Below are 25,685 nucleotides of genomic sequence, written 5' to 3'. Positions count from 1 at the left end.
CACCCTCCAGACACATGAAAGAATTCAATTATAATTCCTGGAGCAATTCTATTCAGAAACCAGCACATCTCAGCTTAATCTCAAAGAAGCAAGAGAGATAAATATATTATTAATTCACCAAGTTATGGTAAAACTGTAATCTACAGTCAACTGAGAGGTAGCATTATTAAATAAAAGATTACCTTAATTGATATTGAACTATATAGTAGCAGGTGGAGACTTTGAAATGGTAAGAAAATTATAAGAAGCTGAGAAAACGGACACCAGTGTTGCATGGTGTTCAAATGTTTGATGAAACTATGACCTTACAAAACTGAAATTACATCTAATAGACTTCCAAATTTGAGAATGGAAATCTTTAGAGAAAATATTGTAATCACCATCAGTTTATGTCTAATTTCTTGCAAGTTGTTTCCAGAAGATGGGCAGAGAAAATAATCTGCCAATTTGTAAGGTAAATTCCAAGAAAATGTTGAATGTGGCCAAGTTTATCACCACTAATTTTTCCACATGTGCGAAGGTCTTATAGGAATTGAAGCTTTCACCAAATGTTAAACTTAGGTCTTTTCATGTAAACAAAGCCAGAGGGTAAAGAAATGCCAAGGGTATGACTATAAGTCCCTTTATTAGGAATCTCTGCAAATTAAAACAATGGTAACTAAAGGTGATGTCTCAAAACACCTAATGAAGTACTGGTCATTATATCCATAATAAAGAAGCAACCATGAAAGATTTGCAGATATAAATATGGCACAAGGAAGGACATGGAATAAGATATGGGGAACCATCTATTTGGCATAGATGGAATGTTTGGAACAAAGGAAATGGATATTATTTAGGATGTAAATTGTAGACCCATTTTTGAGCAAGTAGAGAGAGTTGCTCAGTGGCATCTTTTTCTACCTTCTCCTAAGGTTGATAAGAAAAGAACTCCTACATGGTGAAAACAAGAACCATGAACAGTAGGTCGGGACTGCCAAGGAATTCAGTTCTCACCACCTGGGCACAGTTAAAGAGCTCACATCCCAATGTGGGCTTTTTACTGTGATATACCTCATTTTACCTTTTCCCTACTGGGAATAGTAATCAGGTTATCCCCACACCAGCCCTATCATAAAATGGAAACAAAGAAATAAAACCGCCCTCATTCATATATGTTTATTTTGTATGGAAAAAAAACAGGAAATTTCAGAAATAAATGTAAGTTAACATATGGCTTTCCTACAAGCTGATCAAATGTCAGCTAAATTGATGGAGAGATGTTCATGGGTGACTCAGATGTGAAGATGCCAATTCTCCCACACGCACCTAAGTAAAGCACGTGCTGAGCCAAACCCACTCTGGTAACAGAAAACTGGCAGAGAGGCCAATGGAACCAAGCAGAGGGTCCAGATGTGGCCTGCTCAATGATTCTAGGAAAGTTTTTCTCCATATGGGGGTAAATATATCTTGGATTTTTGTTACACTGAACAATAATAATTTGGGTGGATCAAATACCTAATTTTGATTAAAAAACTTGAAGAGCAAACTTTTAAGACTATTGTTTTAATAATTTCTTATAAAAATGGATTTCTTAGCAAAATGTCAATATTTCGAAAATGGTCATTTTTCCCTTAACAGTAAACACAATTTAGAACATGATGGCATTGCTTAGAGTGTACATGAGAAACACATAACACAGAGAAGCCAACATCTAGAATGTATAATAAACTCGTAGGGGGAAAAACATGTTTAAAAAAAGTAGGCAAAAATACTATCTGGCACTAGACTTTGTTAAATGTGATGATTGTCAGTCAAGTCTATGAGAATTTTTTTATTATAATGTTGGACAACAGATGGTTCAGAAGAAGAGTATTATATTGAACTGTTGGTAGAATTCTAAACAGACTCAAACACTTATTAATAAAAGAATGCTGCCCATATAGTGAAGGCGAAAAGGCACAGGAGGTACAGGCCATGCTGCCCCGAGAGTCTGTTTCTTATTCTGTGCCGAAGGGATACCATTGTTTACACGGGCAAGGAAATAGAAACGCCCATGGCCACAGTATCATCCTTTTTGAAAGAGAAAATTGAAAAAAAAGTAGATGTTTGGAATAAAACAGCATTTATGAAAATTGTAAACCTTAGATAGACAGAAAATATGTTAGAAAGGTGTATGGGACCTGGCATAATGGTTCATACTTTTAATGCCAGCATTCAGGAGGCAGAGATAGTTCTCTGTGAGTTTGGGCCAGCCTGGTCTACTTATAGAGTACCAGGATTACCAGAGCTACATAGAGAGACGCTTAAAGAGAAACAATAAACAAAGATGTGGGAAAATAATGGGGGGACGGAAGGAGAGAAAAGCAAGAGAATAAAATTGCATTTGAGGACAACATAAAGCAGTTGCACAGGACTATGTCCTGTGTCGGAAGAGATTTGTTCTTTGGGTATATGTTACACACCTACGTATTTACTATAATTCCTCATCATGCTTTGTACTGTATGTCATGTCTGATTTTTATTTAGTTATTCATTTTTGTAAAAAGGCAACACATGCTCACTGATGTTTAGTTTTGACACTTTTCCTTTGGTTCCCACATTCTTGTATTCCTTTGATAACTTCCATGCCTGTTAGTCACCTGGTACTGCTCCCATGTCAGCTGGACAGTGAGGTGCTGGGGAAAAAGTGTTCCTCTTCCCAGCACACATCCGCCAGCTACCACAGTATTCGAGCTGCTGTTTCTTGAAGATATTAAATGAATGTCGGATGAGTGGCCTTTATTTGGGTAATAATGACTCAATAATACATTATCAACACTAATTATCAGGGATATTAAATAAAAACAACAATAAATAACATGATATAACAAACTCCATGCTCATAAGGATGGCTCTGATATCATAGACAAAACACTGTGTGATGGAGACTACATAGAGGAAACAGAGCCAGCCCACTTCCTAGCGGAGAGGTAAAACAGGCCTGCTGGAAAAAGTGCCATAAAATTTCAGGATGACTGTATGGCCCAGCACTCATGAACATGAGTGTTCATAAAACACCACTTGAAGTTACTGAAGAAGAGAACCTCAGATGTTCAATAATATATAAATGAATAAGTAGAATGTGGTATCTTCATTCCATGGAATATTATTCAGTAGGAAAACAAATGAAATCTTGATATTTCTACAACACGACTGAACCTTGAAGACGCTGTGCTAACAGAAGGAAGACAGTCACAATAGACGACCTATTATATGATTTGTGCTACGTTTATAGAACAAGAAAATCTATTACAGATGCCAAATAGATTCGTTGTGATTTAGAGCTGAAAGGTAAGACAGATTTGGAGGTAACTTCTCATAAATACAGGGATTTCCTGGGAACTATAGAACATATTCTATACTTAATTTATGGTGATGGTTGCACAATTTTTGAAGAAAATATAAACATTAAGGTATCTTTTTAAAGGATAAATTTTTGTGAGTTAAATATCAATAGTGATATTAAAATAATGCATTTAAATGTTTTTCAGAATTCCTCATGTTGTAATGAAGAATATGCCTGGATTTGGGGTCAGTTTTGAGAGGCCAGGAGCTGGTGTCTAGTTCAGGTTTATCAAGTCCCAGCTTGGAGATACAGAACAAATCACCTAACCATCCCAACCTTCATTTCCCCATTTATCCCACAGACAAAACACAATCATGCTACTAGGCTCTGGAGAGCCATCGGAATGGCACACCAACAGTTGCTGGGTGCATCCCCTACTTCCCTAACCCTATTTTCTGTCTTTACATATAACAGAAAACATTTTACTCCTGATTACAGGCTTTTTCACACCAGTTCATGTCTAACAGATATAAGCATCTTAATACTCACACACCTTCTCATCAATCATCAACTTACTGCAGAGTCAGTCCTCCTCGTCTTTCATACCTTTCTCATTCTCCTTTCCTGCAAGCCTCATATGTAATATTCTAGTATCCAAATTGCACAGTGGCTGTTTTGTAAATAGACTCCATTATCTTATTTAACATAAGTGAACAGTAATTATTTAATAGCCATCAATATTTTGTTTTAAAATTTCCCAGATGGGAAGTTATCTGTTTGTTGAAGGCAGGATCTCAGCAGTCTCCATATATTACAACCAATTATCTTTTACATTGTTATTAATTAGAATTCTCTTACTCTGGTTAATTTTTTTCTTGTAATATTGCTATTGCTCAAAAACTCTGAAGTGGTGAGATTTTCCTGTGAGTACTACACAGGCTACATTATTCTCTTTCAAACTCTATGATGTGGCTTGAGATGTTCCTTCTCCCTTGTGGTTTGGCAGATTTACAGTTAGATCTAGATCAAAACATGTTGTAAATAAATTCCATTATCTTACTTAACATAAGCTAACAATAATTCTTTAATACTAGTCAATATTTATTTTCAAAATTTCCCAGATGGTCTTAGGGAAGTTATTTCTCTCTGCTCATATGGCACAGAGAGAATGGGTCTGTTTACATCACAAGACACATGACCTCCCAAGTTTATCAGTGAGGCAGGCAGTTCTGAGCATTTTGCTTAGATCCATTAATTCGTCAGCATAATAACATAAATAACAAATTGTGATTTTCTAATTTTGTAATTATATATATATATATATATATATATATATATATATATATATATATATATATTGGAGTACTTCCATAAAGAGGAGAAATATTGTCAGCAGATGCTGATTACCCTGAAGAGACAATTCGTAGTTTTATTCTTTTACTTTGCTCCAGCTGGCCTTTAAAAATAACAATTGTGGATCTCTGATGTCCTCAAAGTTGATTAAGGAAGTCTTTGGTGAAAATATGGGTTTTGTAAGCGCTGGCATCACTCACAGCATCTCAGTAATTATTGTTACTCATGTATCAATTTCTCAACTTTCCCCATCAGGAGACAATTCTAGTTAGCTCTTGAGCGAATCGGAGTAGTCCTTAGTAGTTTGTCCACCTTAGTGAGGCTCAATGTATATCCTCTGTCCAAGACCTGGAAGCAGCCACTCTTTTGAGGTGCTTCACTTACTGGTAATGTGAAGTATTCATAGGCTAGAACCTCTGCACTAGAGGTACCAATGGTTATTGAGTTAGAATTGTTGATAAAACTAACAAATACGCTTTTCAAGAATTTTTCCCTGTCAGGATTGGTGGTGCATACTTTTAATACCAGCACTCAGGCAGAACTTTCTACCTGGTCTACATACAGTGCTCCTGGCCATCCAGTGCTACATGGTTGAATCCTGTCTCAAAAGAAAAAAAAAAGTCTTCTCAGGACTCAGACTTCCTGGGAGAAGAAAGCAAAAAGAGACCTTTTCTACCATTCATCAGGATGCCCAAGTGTCACTTAATCTAACAATAGTGTTGTTTGCCTGTCATTTCATAAATGCCTTATCATTTACATATATTGTATAATGTTTATGGATATAAAATATATACAGTTTATATTACAAAATGTTTCTAGAACCATTTCTGATGTGATGCTTTTTTCCCTAAGTACTTTCAAGTATAGAACATTTTCTAACATGGCTGCCACATGACATTCAAAACTAATAATTAATAATTGGTAATTTCCAACTTAATTATTTGAATTAACTGAATAAGATTGCTCAATACAAATGAAAATTCTAGGTCATCTGTGGAATTCAAACATGCCTTTTTAAATTTCCTTTTGTTTTTTAACAGGTTTCAGTGTCTCTGATGCTTGTAACCTCCACATTATTTTAAGAATTAAAATTTATTATTTTTAGAAAATATTCAAGGTAGTGTATTTCAGATGTTCCCTTATATTCAAACGCAAGTCATCCATTCTTTAGAATAAAAGCAACAAATTAATGCATACTAGCCACATCAAAAAGCATATGCTGTTGGTCTTGCTTTCCCATCCTTGGCTGCACTGATGGCCATCGCTAGTGTCAGTCAGTATCTTCTAAGTTTTCCAAACTGAACTTAAGGCTTTTCTTTCATCAATAAATATCTTCTGGGACAAACAGCTGGAGACTATATTGATTTTCTGGAATTATGAACATTTCACCCATTACCTTTAGCATCTTTTGCTCAAGTTGACCTGTATCAATTGATGCAATGTCTTCTGACTTTCAATTTTCTAATTGCATCCAATATTTAACTCATCACAATATATCTTCTACTTAAAATCGAGATTATAAAAATTTTATGTAAATGTATGTATATATGTACTTTCTTTACCCATGCCCCAAATTAAAGTTCGTTAATAGGCCAAGATAATAAATTCTTTGGCTTAGATTACAAAACACAAGATGAAAATCCTATTATAATCCGATGAATGCTATTGTGAACAACAGATTGCTGTGTTTTCTGTCCTTAGAGCATGTTCCATGTGAAGAAATATGGTGGCTAGCTCTGAAGACATGGTCTAATTAATTTCTGTGTCTTTATTCACAACCAGAAATACAATTATGTTCATTAACCTTAGAATATAAGAATATATAAGATACAAGTATTAAAGTTGCTTTAAAATTATACAAAATAGTCAGTGGTTCTAAAGTGAAGTTTTTTAAATCCTGTAGATCAACTGCTTCTCTGCCCTCTCCTTATCCATGCTCATCATGTACTTTCTCTTATTCTACTGGCAACACATAGAATAACTTCAGGTGCGTGCGTATGCACCTGTCTTAGTGGATAAGAGGTCTTGGCATCTACACGTTGGTATGATAATGTGCAAATGTGTATGCAGTCTTTCATTGCATGAACTTAATGAGTGATAGCATACTGTCAGCACACTTCACCTCCTTGACTTCATTCATTTAACGAGATAGCTGGGGATCACTTTATATTTCCTTTCATTCTTATGGTCATGTAATCCTAGATAAATCAATGTTCTATACTTTATTCAGTACTATTTTTAATGGATTCATGGCTGTTTTCACTCCAGTCTCTAAAGTAATATGACAGGATATAATCATGTGGATATGTCTCTTCACATGTTGCCAGCTTATCCTTTAAATAGGCTGGTGATTTGAATGAGAATGCCACCCATAGACTCCTATGTTTGAATACTTGGTCCCTAGTTGGTGGAACTCTTTGGGAAGGATTAGGAATTGTGGCCTTGTTGGAAGAGGCATGTCGTCACTGGCTTCAAAATACTTGTGCCATTTTAAGTATGCCATCTCTCTCTAGCTTCTGATTTCAAACAAGATGTGAACTCCCATCTGTTTTTGCTGCCTTGCCTTTGCTCCTTGGTCATGGACTCTAACCCTCTGAGACCAAAAGGTTGATGAAATAATTTCCTTTATACATTGCAAGGTGTTTTGTCAAAGCAAAAAAAAAAAAAAAAAGGAACTCACTGTGAGTAGGACAACTTGGTCAACAACTGCACACCAAATGTTTAAGATATTGCCACATTTTCCTTCCTTGTGTTTGGACCACTTCATATTCTTACTAGCCATGTGTTCATGTGCCCGTTTCTCAGAGCCTGATTTAAGCAGCATTTTTGTAGACTTTGGAGAACTTTGTAAGTTTGTTAGATATGCATTCGTATTTAGATTGTAACATGACTACTCATTGTTTCACAGAGCTAACAAAATTATTTTTCTGTGAGCAAGCTCCTCATATGCTTCACTTATAGTAGAATTTATATAGCTTAGTTTGTTTAATTTCTTTATTGAGATTTGTGTGTGCATGTGTGTGTGAAAGTATATACACAAGTGTGCACAGAGGTCTAAGTAGGATATAAGTCCCCTTGGGACTGGAGTTACTGGCGGATGTGGGATGTTTATGGCTTGTTACTTGGATACTGGGTTCTGAACTCTTGTCCTTGTGATTATGCATCCAGAAGTCCTTCTATACTTTAGATAAAATTAAGCTTTGATTATGACTTAAATATAAACTTATTTTTTCTTTGAAAATTGTTTCTTTATTTCATTTATTTTTGAGATACAAGAAAAAATGGGCAAGAACCATGCTAGAAAACATGTAATAAAATGCACATCAATATTTACCCTAATATCATTACATTCATCTGTTAAAAAATCAAACATATACCACCATAGCACATTAAGGAATCTGTATTTTTCTTTACTGTCCCTGATATCACACAGTATCTAAGTGGATACGAGATTCCAGAACATGGAAGAGAAGCAGGACAAAGGATCATAGCAATTTATCTACTTATTAAAAGTTTATTTACTTTTATGTGTTTGTATGAGTGCTTACATGTATGTTTGTGTACCATGTGTGTGCCTGTTGGCTACAGAGGCCAGAGGAGGGCATGAGATGCCATGAACCTAGAGTTACAGGCAATTATGAGTACTAGGTGAGTGGCTAGGAACTAAACCTGGGTCTCCTGCAAAAGTAGCCCATACTCTCAAATAATGAGCCATCTCTCTAGCTCTGGGTCATAACAATTTATGTATGCCCTGCAGTACCATAACACTGAGAAAACTCTCTCCAAATAGTGACAAAATACACCACAAAATTCTAAGTTTGCTTTCCAGGGGGGGAAATAAGCAGAAAGTCATCTGGTGAAGAGATATCCATATTTCTAAGACGATATCTCTCTTACACTGCACATGTACAGAAGCCCTTCAGTGGCTTTTGGTGTACTCTGTTAGTGACAGTGTTTGATTCTTGTTATCCATTTATTCAGTATGAAATAATTAGCTTTTTAAGAAGGCAAGACGATACAGTAAGTAAAAAATATAGTGATATAGATATGAATAATTTGTATTAGTATAGATTTTGCTTTATTGATAGAGATTTAAGGTCAATTTTGTTATATGTATATGCATATTTCTGCTATTGATTAAGATGTTGTGATTGTGTAGTTCATTAAAAAAATGTAATGTATAATTAAGAAATATAGGTTAATGAATAATCATCAGTAATAGTCAAGCTTGTAGTCATGTTAGTTAGATTTTCTAGATATATAGAGATACATTTCAGTTAGACATTCTTCATATCTTTCAAAGACTGCAGAATATGGCATTTAATGTTTTAATAACTTAGGACTTTTCATGACAATGAGACACTCTGCTCCTGGCAGCACCAATCTACTTCAAGAAGAAGATGGGCATCGAAGAGGATGCTTACGGAGTTTGATAGCCATTTGGGCAAGAAACTGTTCTTGCCTGGACTATTGCATAAACTGGACACAGAGAACCCACAGAGAGAGGACTGCTAAACTTGCCTAAAGGTGAGATGGTCTTTCGGGGTTCCTGATTCATGAAAGAGTCTGCAAGACATTCTTCAGGACAAGCAGATAGTAACTGCCTTTGAAATTTCCTGTTTTGTGGAAATGTCTGCTGGAAACTATGGGCCTGTATGCCGAAGATGGATGCCCCAATGGTACAGAGGAACTTTAGGTGACTGTACAGGCAGTGAGATGTCTCTGTCATTTCTAGAGTTTTAAAAGTTGCTTACTTTTTGTTTGCTTAGGTAATATTGTATTCTTCTGGAGTCTTTGATGGAATTGAAGAATAGATAGATAGTTATAGTTTTCCATTGTTATGATAAAAGATAAAATAGATATAAATATTGTAACTGTAATTCTTGCTTCATAACTGTTTTGTTATATGTAATTTTGCTATGTTAAAGTTAAAGCCTTTTTTTTGTTTAAACAGGAAAAGGGGAAGTGATGTGGGAGTGTCATATATCAATTTGTTGATTTCATTGGTTAAGCAATAAAGAAACTGCTTGGCCCTGATAGGTTAAAACATAGGTGGGAGGAGTAAACAGAACAGAATGCTGGGAGGAAGAGGAAGTGAGCTCAGAGAGGCCATGCTCTGCTCTCCCGGACAGACGCACATGATGAAGCAAGCCGCCAGGTCAGACATGCCGAATCTTTCCCGGTAAGACCGGAGCTACACAGATTATTAGAGATGGGTTGATCGGGATATCAGAATTAGCCAGTAAGGGCTAAAGCTAATGGGCCAAGCAGTGTTTAAATGAATACAGTTTGTGTGTTGTTATTTCGGGGCATAAGCTGGCCAGGTGGCCGGGGTGCTGGGGATGCAGCCCCACCGCTCATATTACAACAATATGGCTTTGGAGTTAAGTGATATTCCAATCTGAATTTGCAGTGATATTTCCACGTTTGTGAATCTTATCAAGTTGACAGACTCCTAACTATGTGTGATGGATACCAGCAGATCCATCAGGACTTTTGGGAGTGTGAAAGATTGTGCTTTAAGGAGTTAACACAGTGCTCATCTCCCTCCATACTTTTTAAAGATCGTATTGAATATGTATGTGTTGTGGGTATGCACGCGAGACAATAGGTACCCATGTAGGCCAGAGACTTTGGATACTGGCATGAATGGTGATCTGGAAGAGCAGTACAAGTTTGTTTTTCTTAACCACTGAGTTATCTCCCTATAGCCCCTTCCCATTAGAATGTAACATATTTAATTTGCCCCATTAAAACATTATTTATGAGACACCATGTGATGGGGGAGAGACTTCTGTTTTGTGTTAATTTCATTGGTTAAATAAAGAGACTGCCTTGGCCCTTTAATAGGGCATAAAATTAGGTAGGCGGAGTAAACAGAACAGAATGCTGAGAGAAAGAAGCTGAGTCAAGGAGTCACCATGACTCTCCTACCGGACACAGATGCAGGTTAAGATCTTCCCTGGTAAGACACCTCGTGGTGTTACAGGGATATTAGAAATGGGTTAGATCAATATGTAAAAGCTAGCCAATAAGAGGCTGGAACTAATGGGTCAGGCAGTGTTTAAAAGAATACAGTTTTCGGAACATAAGCTAGCCATGTGGGCAGCCAGGTGCCGGGGACACAGCCCCGCTGCCCTTATTTCAACAACCATGTGTGCTAGTTAGTTAGTTTGTTTTTGTCAACTTGATATTAGCAAATGCCCCCTGGGAAAAAGAGACATAAGCTGACAAAATGTCCCCATCAGGTTGACCTATAGCAAGACTGCGGGACATTTTCTTGGTTGACTATTAGTATAGGAGGGCCCAGTGTGTTATGAGCAGCGTCACCCAGGGGAGGCAGTCCTGAGTTGTGTAATAAAGTGGGCTGAACAAGAGGAGCAAACCAGTAAGCACCGTTTCTCCATGGCCTCTGCATCAGTTCCTGCCTCCAAGTTTTCACCAGTCTTCTCCTAGTGATAGGCTTGATGGACCCAGAATTCAACCTTGATGGACCCAGAATAGCAACCAGGAAGTTGCTATTGGTCATATTTCCACAGTGATAGAAGTCTAGTTAGGACGCAATGCTCTCACAGTTCCCACTCCATAAGTACAGATGAGAATCATTACTACCATAAAATAGCTGAAGTAAAATGTGTTGATCACGAGAAGAATGAGAAAATGTTGCAGAATAAACTTTAAATATGACAAATAACTTGATAAGCTTTGGATAGCTATGTATTTAGTAATTATTTACGAAGGCTTAGTTAATGTTAAGTCTACAAAAGTGAGCACAAGGAGGAAACAGTTTCTACTAATAAGATAGTTACTAATTTTGAGTGATTACTTTGCCCCAGGCAACGGTGGGAGCCACAGGCTGGGCTCACTGCAGAGGCTGTCCACATGGGCTCCTGGAGAGATGCTGAAGTTTTCAGCTCTAGTTTTCTTTCTGGATGTGAAACCAAGGGAGATAAAATTTTAAGATATCCCAAAATTGCATCTCTTACACTGATACAAATTCAGATCTCAAAAGCATGATATAATTGTTATAATTGGGGCTGGAAAGATGGTTCAGTGGTTAAGAGCTTTGACTGTTCTTCCAGAGGTCCATGAGTTCAATTCCCAGCAACCACCTGTGATAAGATCTGGTGCCAACTTCTGTCTGCAGGGACACATGGAGGCAGACCATTGTATACATAATAAATAAATTAATTAAAATTAAAAAAATAAAAACTCTAGAAGTGTCCTGCTCTGTACCCCACCCCTGCTCTGTGCACCACCCCTGCTCTGTGTCCCACCCCTGCTCTGTGCCCCACCCCTGCTCTGTGCCCCACCCCTGCTCTGTGTCCCACCCCTGCTCTGTGCCCCACCCCTGTTCAAGTCCCACCCCTGCTCTGTGCCCCACCCCTGCTCTGTGCCCCACCCATGCTCTGTGCCCCACCCCTGCCGTGTGCCCCACCCCTGTTCATGTCCCACCCCTGCTCTGTGCCCCACCCCTGATCATGTCCCACCCCTGCTCTGTGTCCCACCCCTGCTGTGTGCCCCACCCCTACTCATGTCCCACCCCTGCTCTGTACCCCACCCCTGCTCTGTGCACCACCCCTGCTCTCTGCCCCACCCCTGTTCATGTCCCACCCCTGCTCTGTGCCCCACCCCTGCTCTGTGCCCCACCCCTGCTGTGTGCCCCACCCCTGTTCATGTCCCACCCCTGCTCTGTGCCCCACCCCTGCTCTGTGTCCCACCCCTGCTGTGTGCCCCACCCCTGCTCTGTGCCCCACCCCTGCTCTGTGCACCACCCCTGCTCTGTGTCCCACCCCTGCTCTGTGCCCCACCCCTGTTCATGTCCCACCCCTGCTCTGTGCCCCACCCCTGTTCATGTCCCACCCCTGCTCTGTGCCCCACCCCTACTCATATTCCATCCCTGCTCTGTGCCCCACCCCTGCTCTGTGCCCCACCCCTGCTCTGTGCCCCACCCCTGCTCTGTGCCCCACCCCTGCTCTGTGCCCCACCCCTGCTCTGTGCCCCACCCCTACTCATGTTCCATCCCTACTCTGTGCCCCACCCCTGCTCTGTGCCCCACCCCTACTCATGTTCCATCCCTGCTCTGTGCCCCACCCCTGCTCTGTGCCCCACCCCTACTCATGTTCCATCCCTGCTCTGTGCCCCACCCCTGCTCTGTGCCCCACCCCTACTCATTTTCCACCCCTGCTCTGTGCACCACCCCTGCTCTGTGCCCCACCCCTGCTCTGTGCCCCACCCCTGTTCATGTCCCTCCCCTGCTCTGTGCCCCACCCCTGCTCTGTGCCCCACCCCTGCTCTGTGCCCCACCCCTACTCATGTTCCACCCCTGCTCTGTGCCCCACCCCTGCTCTGTGCCCCACCCCTACTCACGTTCCACCCCTGCTCTGTGCCCCACCCCTGCTCTCTGCCCCACCCCTACTCATGTTCCATCCCTGCTCTTGCCCCACCCCTGCTCTCTGCCCCACCCCTGCTCTGTGCCCCACCCCTACTCATGTTCCATCCCTGCTCTGTGCCCCACCCCTGCTCTCTGCCCCACCCCTACTCATGTTCCACCCCTGCTCTGTGCACCACCCCTGCTCTGTGCCCCACCCCTGCTCTGTGCCCCACCCCTGTTCTGTGCCCCACCCCTGCTCTGTGCCCCACCCCTACTCATGTCTCAACCCTGCTGTGTGTCCCACCCCTGTTCATGTCCCACCCCTGCTCTGTGCCCCACCCCTGCTCTGTGCTCTGCTGTGGTTCACAAAATTATACAGCAAGAATACAGCTGACAAAATCACTCAGTTAACCGCAGGGACCACATTCCAATGCAGGACACCCAAACTGCAGAGCATTGGGAATATTTGCCTTTTGAATTTCATAAAAACCTCGGGAAGCCATAGCACTCCCCTTTCCATAGTGGGATTCATACCAAAAACTTCTGTGGTGTATTAATTAATTATAGGGCATAACTCCCTCATGTACTGCTATACTGGTTGACTTTTCCTTGGTCTGTATAACCTTGATATATAGAATATGTACTGGGTACCTTGAATTCTCAAAAAAAAAAAAAATAAAAAACTCAGAAGAAAGGAAATTCTTCCCACTTGGGTGTTAGCAGGAACAAAGCTGTCACTTGGCCTGGAGGCTGGAAATACCGGCTCCAGATTTTACACTCCCACAGTTAGTTTCCCTTTGATCTAGCCACCTTCGATGTCATCTCTAGGGCTAAGAGATTCTCTTTAATCAACTAACATTTGGTGAAAATACTCATGAAAATCAAGCACCAACCCCTTTCCTCCCACTGATTTTGCTGGTTGCCATAGTTACCACAAATGCTGTGCTCCCAGCCATGACTAGATGGAAGTGCTTAGAGACTGCACAGCAATGCTGAGTTTTTCTTCCCTCTTCTTCTATATTTATTGATTACAAATGTCAAGCTTAGCTAACCACACAAATGTAATTAATACACAAACTCCCTCTCCCCCTCTTAGAAATCATAGCCCCTTCCTTTATTTACCCTTTCAGATATGCTCAGGTGCTTCAAAGCCACGCCACCTCCAGGACATAAGTAACATAACAGGCACCCAACTTTGTCAGCCTTATCTGTTTTCTTAGCCCTGAAAAATGCATGCCTAGTATTCTTGCTATTGCCAGAGAATTGTTAATTGTGTCTGTGTGGGTATATAAACTGGAAACCTTGTGGAATTGAAAGAAAACATTTTTTGAAAAATAGACACGAAAGTAAATGTGTATGAGCTGATTTGTTCACCCTCACACTTGTTGCAAGTGTCTCTGCTCTGGGTCCCACCCCTGCTTGTGCCCCATCCCTGCTCTGGGTCCCACCACTACCCTGTGCCTCACCCCTGCTCTTTGTCTACTTCTTGGGCTTTCTGGGCATGCAACCTTTAGTGAAAAACTTTAGTCAGTTTTTCACCTGCAAAAGATGGATAGCATCTCATTTCATAGTTAAAGAGCCTTAAATGGGACGATACAAGTAGATAATTTAGAACCTCCTGTGGTGTGTACCAAGTGAGCCATGTGACATGGCATCACCTATGTGAAGTGCTGAACCAACAGCTAGCATATAGCAGTCACTAGTTAGGACATTACTATCCATTATATTCTTTATCATGACTATTCATCTACTTAAATATTCATGGATGAGGGATTCAAGTCCAGCATGTAGAAGACAGTGGTAATTCTGATGACATTTCTGAGAGTCATGTAGTCGCCACCATAAAGTCCCTTTCTTGAGTGAGAGCACAGGGAGGCCCATCCTCTACTTTCTTGTTAAGATACCCAGTGGATTCAATTTGCCAGTATTTTATTTAGTATTTTCGCATCAATGTTCATGAGTGAGATTGGTCTGTATTTCTCTTTCTTAGTATTGTCTTTCTGTGGTTTGGGTATCAGGGTAATTGTAGCCTCATGAAAAGAGTTTGGCAATGTCCTTCTGTTTCTATTGTGTGGAATAATTCAAAGAGTATTGGTATTAGTTCTTTGAAAGTCTTATAGAATTCTGTGCTGAAACCAGTTGGTCCTGGGCTTTTTTTTGGTTGGGAGACTTTTGATGACTGTTTCTATTTCTTCAGCAGTTATAGGTCTATTTAATTTGCTTATCTGGTCTTGATTTAATTTTGGTAAGTGATATTTATCCAGGAAGCTGTTCATTTCCTTTAAGTTTTCTAATTTTGTGGAGTATAGGTTTTCAAAATATGACTTTATAATTCTTTGGATTTCCTTCATGTCTGTTGTTATGTCCCCCTTTTCATTTCTGATTTTGTTAATTTGGATATTCTCTCTCTGCCTTTTAGTTAGTATGAATAGAGGTTTGTTTATTATGTTGATTTTCTCGAAGAACCCAACTTTTTGTCTCACTGATTCTTTGTATTGTTTTCTTTGTTTCTATTTTCTTGATTTCAGCTCTCAATTCATTATTTCCTGCCATCTGGTTTTCTTAGGTGAGTTTGCTTCTTTTGGTTCTAAAGTTTTCAAATGTTTTGTTAATTCACTAGTGTGGGATTTTTCCCGCTTCTTTATGTAGACATTTAGTGCTATGAACTTCCCTCTTAACACTGCTTTCATTGTGTCCCATAAATTTGGGTATGTTGTGTGGTCATTTTCATTGAATTTTAGAAAGTCTTTACTTTCTCCCTTGACCCATTGATGATTCAGGTGAGCGTTGTTTAATTTCCATGTATTTATGGGTTTTCTGGAATTAGCATTGCTGTTGACTTCTAGTTTTAAACCATGGTGATCTGATAAGGTACATTGTGTTATTAAGACCTGAATATTAATCCACATACCTTCGAACACTTAAATTTTGACAAAGAAGCAAAAAATATCAAATGGAAAAAAGAAAGCATATTTAACAAATGGTGCTGGAATAACTGTATATCAACATGTAGAAGAATGAAAATAGACCTCTATCTATCACCATACAGAAAACTCAAGTACAAATGGATTAAAGACCTAAACATTTACATTTACATGTAAATGGTACATTTACACAATGGAGTACTACACAGCAGAAAAAATAACGACATCTTGAATTTTGCAGGAAAATGGATGGAGCTAGTAAGTATTATTTTGAGTGAGGTAACCCAGACACAGAAAGGCAATTATCACATGTACTCACTCATAGGTGGTTTTTAAACACAAAGCAAAGAAAACCAGCCTACAAACTACAATCCCAGAGAACTTAGACAACAATGAGGACACTAAGAGAGACTTACATAGATCTAATCTACATGGGAAGTAGAAAAGGACAAGATCTGAATATATTGAGAGCATGGGAACCTTGGGGGAGGGTTGAAGTGGGGAGGGGAGAGGCAGAGAAGGTAGCAGAGAAAAATGTATACCTCCATAAAAATCAATAAAACAAAAGATTTCCAGTAGAAATATTCTGACTGAAGGTTGCTGTGTCTCATGGCACATCTGGGTTTGTGCACACTTTTCTGAGAACTGCTATAAAGGTAATGATGTTACAGTGGAAAGGCTGGTACAGTACATGAAGCTAACACCTTGGCCACATTTGTGGCACCATTCAATTGTGTTTAATATGGTCATGATTGTGATGCCCATCTCTATACAAGCAAAGTTTATGAAGAGCTCTTTTATACTGTCAAGCCAAGTCTATACTCGTTCAGGAGCTCCCCATCTCCTCAGAACATAGTCCTTGAAAGCTGCCATTGGACTTCTGTTTCTAGACATGGGGACGCCAAATACACACAGGGGAATCAATGTAACACTTGTCTTCTGTGCCTGGCTTATATCCCTTAGCACAAGTGCCTCAGAGTTCAGTGATGCTATACAAGTCACAGTACATCATTCTTTCGCTGGCTGACTGTGTGCCACTATGTGTATCTACTTCCCCACTGGTGAGCATTTCTGTTGCTCTCATGTCCTGGTGAACAATGTCACTGGGAACAGGATATGGAAGTGCCCCTCGCAGATCTTGCTTTGCTTTTTTTAGATGTGTATTTATAGGTGGGGTTTCTTTATCACAAGCCATCTTAACTCCTATCTACTTGTCCAGTAAAATATCTTAAACTAGGTAACTTACAAATAATAGAAATTTATTTTATACCACCCTAGAGGCTGGGTCTCTGAGATCAAACTTCCCAACATCTCTTATAAAGTCCCATTCTCTATTGCATGATGGTGAGTTTTGCTCCAGCGTTACAAGCAGAGTACCTTGTCTTCACTTGGGAGAGGACAAAGGAATGGCCAAGCAGACTCCCTGAATCCTTCACAGGAAACTAATGTCTGTGATTGGCACCTCATGACCCAGTCACTTGAAAACCTTTTCCACTTAATACTACGAGGTTTAACACTGTGAGTATGAAGTTTCAGTGTGAATTTTCAGAGGACACAATGTTAAAACCACAGCATATGGTGTGCTGATTTTCATCCACTTGAAGACCTGCCCATCTGTTTTCCATAGTGGCTGTTTGGTTTTTATATTCCCACCCAAACTCTGGCATATGGTAATTTTACTTTTAATTACTGAAGGCACGGTATGCTGTCTTCCATAGTTCCTGTTCTATGTCATATTCCCACCAACAATGATGTACACAGTCCCACATTCTCCACGTCTGTACCAACACTCAACACTTGCTATTTTCTGTTTGCTTGTTACCTTGTAGTAGCTACTACCCTGGTGATTTGCATGGCAGTGGACACTGCCATGACTTTGCTTTGGGATTTTCCGGTGGCCAGGGACATTCTGCATCAATTCACATCTCTTTCCTGGCTTAACACCATTGTTTGTCTGTGTTACTGGGCATCCTCTGTCCAGTGGTGTCATTTCTTAAGTTTTCTCCTGAACCACAAGCAACTCTTTCACCTCCATGACTGCATTCTTTGTTACACAGAAGTGTAAGATTATTTTTGAGAATATCTTTGAATGCATAATACAACAAAGGAGATGAAAGATGATCTTTTCGGTCTGAGGAGAAGGACTGATCCCTATGAGTGGTGGTGACACTGAGTCACACAGCTTCCTGTGCAGTGTGAAAGCACAGAAACTAGACACCACACTTGTATGTGGGTCTGGGTTTTCCTCTCTTTGAAATGATCCCTCATACATATTTTGAAATATTTCCTATTTTTGATACTTTAGCTATGCATATAAAACTATTTCCTTGGGAAATTCATGTCATCTTCTAACGGTTGTCATCTACATGAGGGACAATGAACCAGCATCTATAAAGAATTCCTGGCAGGGCAGGATGTGCTACATAGTTATGAAATGAAAGTCTCCAAGAATCAATTTAAGGATGATATGTGGAATTTCCCACAATACGAGGCCTCTTTTCGGATGGCAAAAGACAAATACCATGGTGTCCGACAAGAAGGGCCATTTTCATGAAGTCACTGTGTTCTCTAGGAAACAATCATGTCTTCAAGGTGACCTAGGACGGCTGGAATTAGAAGGACGGTCAAAGACCTGAGAAGGAATAAAACCACCGACAAGTGCTGCCTTGCTGCCTTGCTGCCTTGCTGCCTTGCTGCCCCAGGCTTTGCTATGTACATCACAGTATCTGACTAGCAAAAAGGAAAATTAAGCCTGAAGCATAGATGCGAGGCATAAGATGGAAGCTTAATGCTAGTCTTATAAATATGGTCTTAATTTTGTCAGGTAGCAGAAGTTCCGAGAAAAACTTCCAGCAGGATTCTGCCTAAGTGAGTTTCCTCTGCTGACTTGTCTTAGGTAGACTGTCTGAACATCAGACACTGAGAAAGCAGTCAGCTGAAGGGATCTGCCAAGGGATGGGGGCAGCCTGTACAAAAAAGTGAGGGATGCAAGGAAAGAGAGAAGCTAGAAGGCCTACAATTTAGGTGTTAGAGTGCTTGAAGGCATGAGGGAAGCCCTGGGTCTCCTCCCAGAACACACAAACTAGACTAGGCAACACACTAGAAACACAGGATGTGGGAGGAGCAAGGTCAAGGTCATACACAGTCTAAAGGACTGAGTTCAAAGCCATCCTCTGCCAGGTGAGACTCAGTATAAAGACAGAAAGACAGATAGATATGTATTCAGATCATATAGCACACTCCTGAAGTGAAGCAATTTCTCAGAAATTATTTTCAGCCAAGCGTAACTGAGGGCCATCCCAGACAGTTCTATCTACCATGTGGCATTGTAAGGGTTAAATAGCAATCAAGAGACTTGGAAAGTTTTGACTCAATAAATTATGTATTGATCGAATAGGAAAGCAGGCAGACAGACCTGCCATCTGTATTCAAAGAACGGCTGTGGGGGCAGGATAGTGACTTCTCAGTGACATCTAGTTCCTACCCTCAGAACTTAGGAGCACATTACAGTATATGACAAGAAGAACAGCGGAGAGGAAGTTAAGGGCTTTGGATAGAAAAGATCCCTGGGCAACCCCAACCTAGCATGACCCGGCTGAAGTTAGAGAGGGCAACATGTCAGTTGTAGAGATCTTCCTAGGGACCTCACACCGAGGAGCACCGACAACCTGCACAGGAGAAAGCAGGAAAGAGGGGTGTCCTAGCACCTGCAGTCAGAGACGCAGTTCTGAGAATACCTGCAGTCAGAGATGCTGATACAAGGGCGGAGCTTATATCAGTTTCCACAGTACAGAAGAGCAAGATGATAGATTTGTGCTGCTGCAATGTTCCAGCACCACGGAAATCCAGTGATCCACACAGGAAGGGAAGGAAAGCAGCTGGAGAGTAGAGAATGATGGAATTCACAGAGTTCTTTAGAAAAAAATCACTTCTCAGAATTCATGAACTTTAAAGGTCACAGAGAAAATGATGGAGTCAAAATAATAGCTGCATTGGCATGGGATAGTAAAACTGAGTATTTTATAAAGAGACAAAAATGTATCTCTAGTGAAACATCAAAGCTGTGGGATTGACAGCAAAAGGCTGTGTCTGTTTTTATTATTACGCTGAAGACAAAGGTACCAAGCCAACAAAATCACAGAACACAGCAATTGGCTGTCAATCCTAAAAGACATACAAGTGACATCATACAGACTGAACAGGTTATATATAATGACATTAAAGAAAAAAGAGGCCACGGGGTGGGGATGGGACGGATTTGAGGAAGGGAAAGGAGAAATGTTAATGATTATATTACAAATCCTCCCTCTAGAAAAGGAACTACTCCAAAATTGAAAGAAAAAAAAGTATTGTATTTATAAATGCCTGGTATTTTTTGGTCAGAAAAATTCAGGATTATGAGCTTTACGGCCACAAGGGGGTGCTGTGGGACAGGCTCTTTAATCTAATGCATCAGTTGGCTGGCACAGAACTCAGGTCTTCATGAAAACCCTGGGAGCCTTTCCTATCATTAAATATCAAATATGCGTGGCATCAAGTTTTTGTTCACTGACATAAATATCTTTTCAAAAAGGTAAGTCACCTATGACAATTGTTGCTGTCTTCCTCAACTGAAATGAAGGTAATACATTTCTATGAAGTTTTCATATATAGATTAGGCAAACCGGCAAAAAACAAGCGTGTCTTACAGATTTGAGAACTGGACTCCAGGCACCCCCTCCCCCGCTCTGGGAAGAAAGTGTGTGGGGAAGGATGGGCTGTGGGAGGCACCTGAGTTCCCTCAGGGCAGCTCACAATCACCCACTGAGAGCCAAAGTCATTTCAGTTTAAGGAAAGGTTTCTGATAGCAGCAGAAAAGGTACGGCAGTACCACCGCCACTCAGAGCACGGGAAGGGGAGTGGAACAAAGCCAGTGAAGAGTTCAGCAGGGGTCACTGTTGAAACATGTGTTTGATATGTGTATTCCTATCCATACTGCTTTCACCACCCTGACAAGGATCACCACAGTTCAGCCGATCATCACATCGTGTTGGCATCTTGGAAAGTTAAGTCAAGTCAACAGTTGCTAATGAAGTAGGGCATAGATAGAAAATGTCAAGTTCCTACCATCTAATTTTCATCATGGTTGCCATCATCACCATTGCCATCATCACTGTGGTTACTACCAACATCACTACCACCACCATTACCATCACCATGACTACCATCACTCATTACCATCATCTTCATCACCACCATCACCATGGTTATGACCATTACCACCACCAACATTATCACCATCATCACAAGTATTGTCATCAACATGGTGACAATCATTATCATCATAATCATCATCTAGATATGGCCAAATTCTAATAATATTCATAGTATTATGAGTTTTTCCTTTTCATATAATGATTTGATGATTCTAGTTAGTCTAAGCAAATTTTGTAGATGATAAATATTTATTGCAATATTTTTCATTAAGTACTAAAATATTAACATTAAATAAACATATTGGAGCATGCTTTATATTTCAGAAAAAGTAATTTAGATCTAGATTCAAACATAAGTTCTATATTTGGTCATTAGATACAGAACTCAACTTACCTTATCAAGTTCATCTGAAATTGCAATACCTGGGATTCAAAAGAGATTTACAAGACAATTTTAGAAACAATCTTTGATAACCTCATGCTACAAATAAAAAAAATCTAGTCATAATTCTAGTGAATTGCTTATTTAATTTCATTCCTTTTCATTGATTCTTTGCAATAATAAGATTTTTTTTCTTCCTACTTATGAAAGCAAATTGAGCATTAAAGTCAAGGATGGCAGCCAGGACCTGCTGGAGCCTCACAAAGGAAAAAAAGAAAGCACAAAGCAAGCAGATGCTTCATGCAGGTCCTCAGAGCCAGAGCCAACTTGCAAGACAACCATTGAGATGCCTGTCAGCTCCTCCAACTATTTTTTGGGGGGCAAAGGCTGTTTTTCTACCCTTTTTATGTCCTTCCCAGGAATTCTCCTGGTGAAGGTCCTTTCTTAAATCCCAGGGCCCCTTGCTGAACTCTCTTTTCACTGAGTATAAGTGTTTTCAACTAACTCACACCAATATGTTTCTCTACAGGTTCACTTCCTGTTGACATTTCAGTCTCATCCTTCCTGGATTTGTTTTGTTTGTTTGTTTGTTTTCAGGTTATGATCATGTGTCATGTAGGGCTAGGAAAAGTCTCCTTGTCTGGGTAGAGGAGAAGATGTGGCCATACCTCAGGTTTGGGACAGACAGCAGAAATGAACTGGTGTCAAGTCTGAGAAAGAAGGATTAGGAAATATTTAAAAAAAAAACCAAAGTGCAAGGGAAAAGAAGAATGTCAGAATGGGATGTGAAGCTCAAGTTCAGTAGAGCCTGAAGGACAAGCCCAAAGTTTCTATGCCGCATGGGAGAATCAGAAGAAGTCACACAGAAAGAAACCTGAACAGGAGTCTCATAGTGCTCAGCCTTGCCTCTGACACAGACACAGATAACCTGCAGGAGGGATACAGGCTTCTCTATCCGTTCCCATAAGACTACTCCTGCCAGTGAGTCAATTATGCACAAGGCAGAACAATGTCCGCACTATCTCAGCAATGGGCACTGTTCTTGTAGATAAACTAGAAATCCATCAGATCTGAGGGTGCATTCTGTATAGCAATATTCTATAACATCCTTTTGGATAAAAATTATTGGTGAGGATCAGGATGTAGCTCCATCAATAAAATGTTTGCCGCACAAGTGTGAAGACCTGAGATTGAAGCCTTAGCACCTATGTGAAAACCTAGACACGGCTCTGCACACCTACAATCCCAGTACTGGGGAAGCCAAGTGAGGAGGATCCTGGGGCTTCCTGGCTAGCCAATCAAGCCGAATGGATGAGATCCAAATTCAATGAGAGACCTTATCTCAAAAACCAAACAGAAAGCCATTCAGAAAAGCAACTAGGGGAGGGAAATGGGAGGCTGGGAGGAGGTGGAAATTTGTTTTTTTTTTTCTTTCTTTTCTTTATTCTTCTTTTATCAATAAAAAAAAAAAACTCAAAAAAAAAAAAAGAAAAGCAACTAATGTTGACTTCAGCCTCAAAACACTTGGGAATACATGCACGCACACACATACACACGCACGCACACACATGCATGCACGCACACACGTATGCATGCACACACATGCATGCACATGCACACATACATACACACATACACTTGGTGACTAATAATTTATTTGTTAGAGCTGAAAATATAGCTTATCAATGAACAACACTAGCTGCTTTTGCAAAGAACTGAGTTTGGTCCCCAGCATCCATATAGTGTTTCACGACTGTCTGTGATTTCCTTTCCAGAGGAAAAGCTGTCCTTTTCTGGCCTCTGTGGGTACTAGGCAAAAACTGGTACACATGGATACTGGCAGCAAAAAGTTCATTCACAAGCATAAAATAAAATAATTTATCACTGCACTGAAAGACAGTCTAGCTACTGGTTTAGGGATATGGGTGGTGACTGAGGCATAATCTTGATTCAAAGACACTGTTCTGTGAAGGAGTGAAGGCGTGTGAGTTAGGTGCCACAGTGGAGAAGGTGTCACCTTCAGGACTAGATGACAGATTGGATATCTCACAGCTTCCTGGGAAATTATAAATATTTATATAGGTCTAACAAGCATCATACCTTTGTGAATGCTTGGTCTTTTAAAGATACATAGAATTAGAAATTGTTACTATAAATAATTCAAATTTAATGCAAATGAAAGAACTCTGGCATTCCACATGGACCATAATATGATCCAAAACACACCTAAAATGCATAATTCCAGATTATAGAAGGTAAATACATCTTACATGCTGTTTTTACATTTAATACGATTCTATAGAAATGTCCCTTTCCTGTATTAATTCAAGATTAAGATGGAACACCTTGAATATCAATATTTAAAAGACGAAGTCTCCATATATGAGAAAAGGCAGGGAGATGCTACAAAGTGAAATTCTCATTCAAAGTCACACCACTTAGCTATCTTGAGTTAAATGACCCAAAGTTCAATTGCTTGGGATTTCTGATTCTCTTGGTCTTTTTAACTCGCTGTTCAGATGCCTTGAACCTGAAGAAATAGTTTTCTGATCCAATTTTTAGAAAATGATCACCTAATCTTTGAATTTCTTCTACACCTCAGATCTGTGAACCCACTATTCATAAGGAGTGCAATAGTACATCACTTACCTAGCTTGTCTATAACACATATAAGCACTAATGGCAAGTCAGAAAGAGAGAGAAAGAGAGAGAGAGAGAGAGAGAGAGAGAGAGAGAGAGAGAGAGAGAGAAGAAGAAGAAGAAGAAGAAGAAGAAGAAGAAGAAGAAGAAGAAGAAGAAGAAGAAGAAGAAGAAGAAAAGAAAGAAGGATAGAAAGAGAGAGATAAAGAGAGAAAGAGAGAAAGAAAGAAAGAAAAGAAAGTGCCTGCTGCAGGGTACAGGATGTTCTAGTCGTGGCTGGCACCAAGAACTGCTTTCTCTGTTTTCCAGGGTTGGGACACGTTCAGCAGTGCAGAAGAAAAGGAAGACATACTTCAGTTGAAGGAGCAATGAGATTCATCATAAACTCAGTCTACCTAATTGGGAAACTTGCTTGAAAGAAGGACCTATCTGACTTAACTATTACTAACAGTGTTAGTCTGATGACCATACTTAACAAAAATATGGATTATCAGATAGTCTTAACATTTACATATTTTGATGACTTTGCCTAATGAATTAGTCTAGTAAGTATTATTCTATTAGATATAATTTGCTTAACTTTCTGTTTTCAGTGTCAAAATGCCTAGGGAATTACTCATTTCATTTTTAATCAAAGCTTACACTGATTAAAAGTAGTTGCACTAATTTTAATGAGACACTTCTCAATGGAAGCAGGAAGCTCTAGCCTTCTGCACGAACAGTCAGACACTCATTCCAGGACCTAGGAGAACATCCACAGCTCTTCTCTAAGAAGGGGTTGTAACTGCCGGGCTTTGTATAAGGCCTTCAATGCTTATAGAGACTTGAGATCAGTATTAAACCAAACTTCACCAGGGAGCTTGATAACTACGAATCTGGGCTCATTTTTAGAATTAATGAATCTAAACCATTTACTGTAATAGATAACCACAAAGCAGACACCTGCAAAAAAAAAATACCAAATCACCTGATAAACACTCTGGAACCTCTTTTATGGCAGAGAATTCTTGTTTGCTTGCTTGCTTTTCTGTGTTTTGAGACAGGGTCTCACTGTAGCTGAGACTGGCCTGAGCCTTCTATGTCCTCTAGTTGCAGATACGTGCCATCACACCCAGCAGAACTGAGGGATTCATTTTTGATTGGCTAATTTGTAACAGACTAAATAATAAGTATTTTTGTTTTTATAAAACATTTATAAAACTATAAAGCTTATCTATCCAGCATGAAAGTCTGTGAGAAAAAGGTAGAAATACACACATTATATGTGCGGTTGTCTCTGCACTGTGCCTCTATTGTGCATTGTGGTGGCATTCTAACTAGTGATGGTTGGAAGCTCTCTCTGTCCTCTCTCTCTGTCTCTCCCTGTCTCTCCCTGTCTCTCTCTCTCTCTCTCTCTCTCTCTCTCTCTCTCTCTCTCTCTCTCTCTCTCTCTCTCACACACACACACACACACACATACACACACACATCCCCTAAAGGAACCCAAACTGAAGTAGCCCCGGACTTCAAA

General features: G+C 39.9%; 1 protein-coding gene across 9 annotated transcripts in view; it reads right to left on the bottom strand.

Moving 5' to 3' along the window:
* Window positions 1-25,685, bottom strand: part of C5H8orf34 (chromosome 5 C8orf34 homolog) — a 374,916-nt gene that overhangs the window by 239,297 nt on the left and 109,934 nt on the right. For all 9 annotated transcript variants that reach the window (XM_075971373.1, XM_075971372.1, XM_075971377.1 and 6 more), the window contains one exon: window positions 21,548-21,576. In XM_075971373.1, coding sequence (XP_075827488.1) covers window positions 21,548-21,576 — 29 coding nt within the window. The remainder of the gene's footprint in view (window positions 1-21,547; window positions 21,577-25,685) is intronic.

The sequence above is a fragment of the Microtus pennsylvanicus genome, chromosome 5 (genome assembly GCF_037038515.1).
Source record: "Microtus pennsylvanicus isolate mMicPen1 chromosome 5, mMicPen1.hap1, whole genome shotgun sequence".
NCBI lineage: Eukaryota > Metazoa > Chordata > Mammalia > Rodentia > Cricetidae > Microtus > Microtus pennsylvanicus.
Note: the sequence above shows the minus strand (reverse complement) of the source record. Positions and strands in the feature narration are given on the sequence as shown.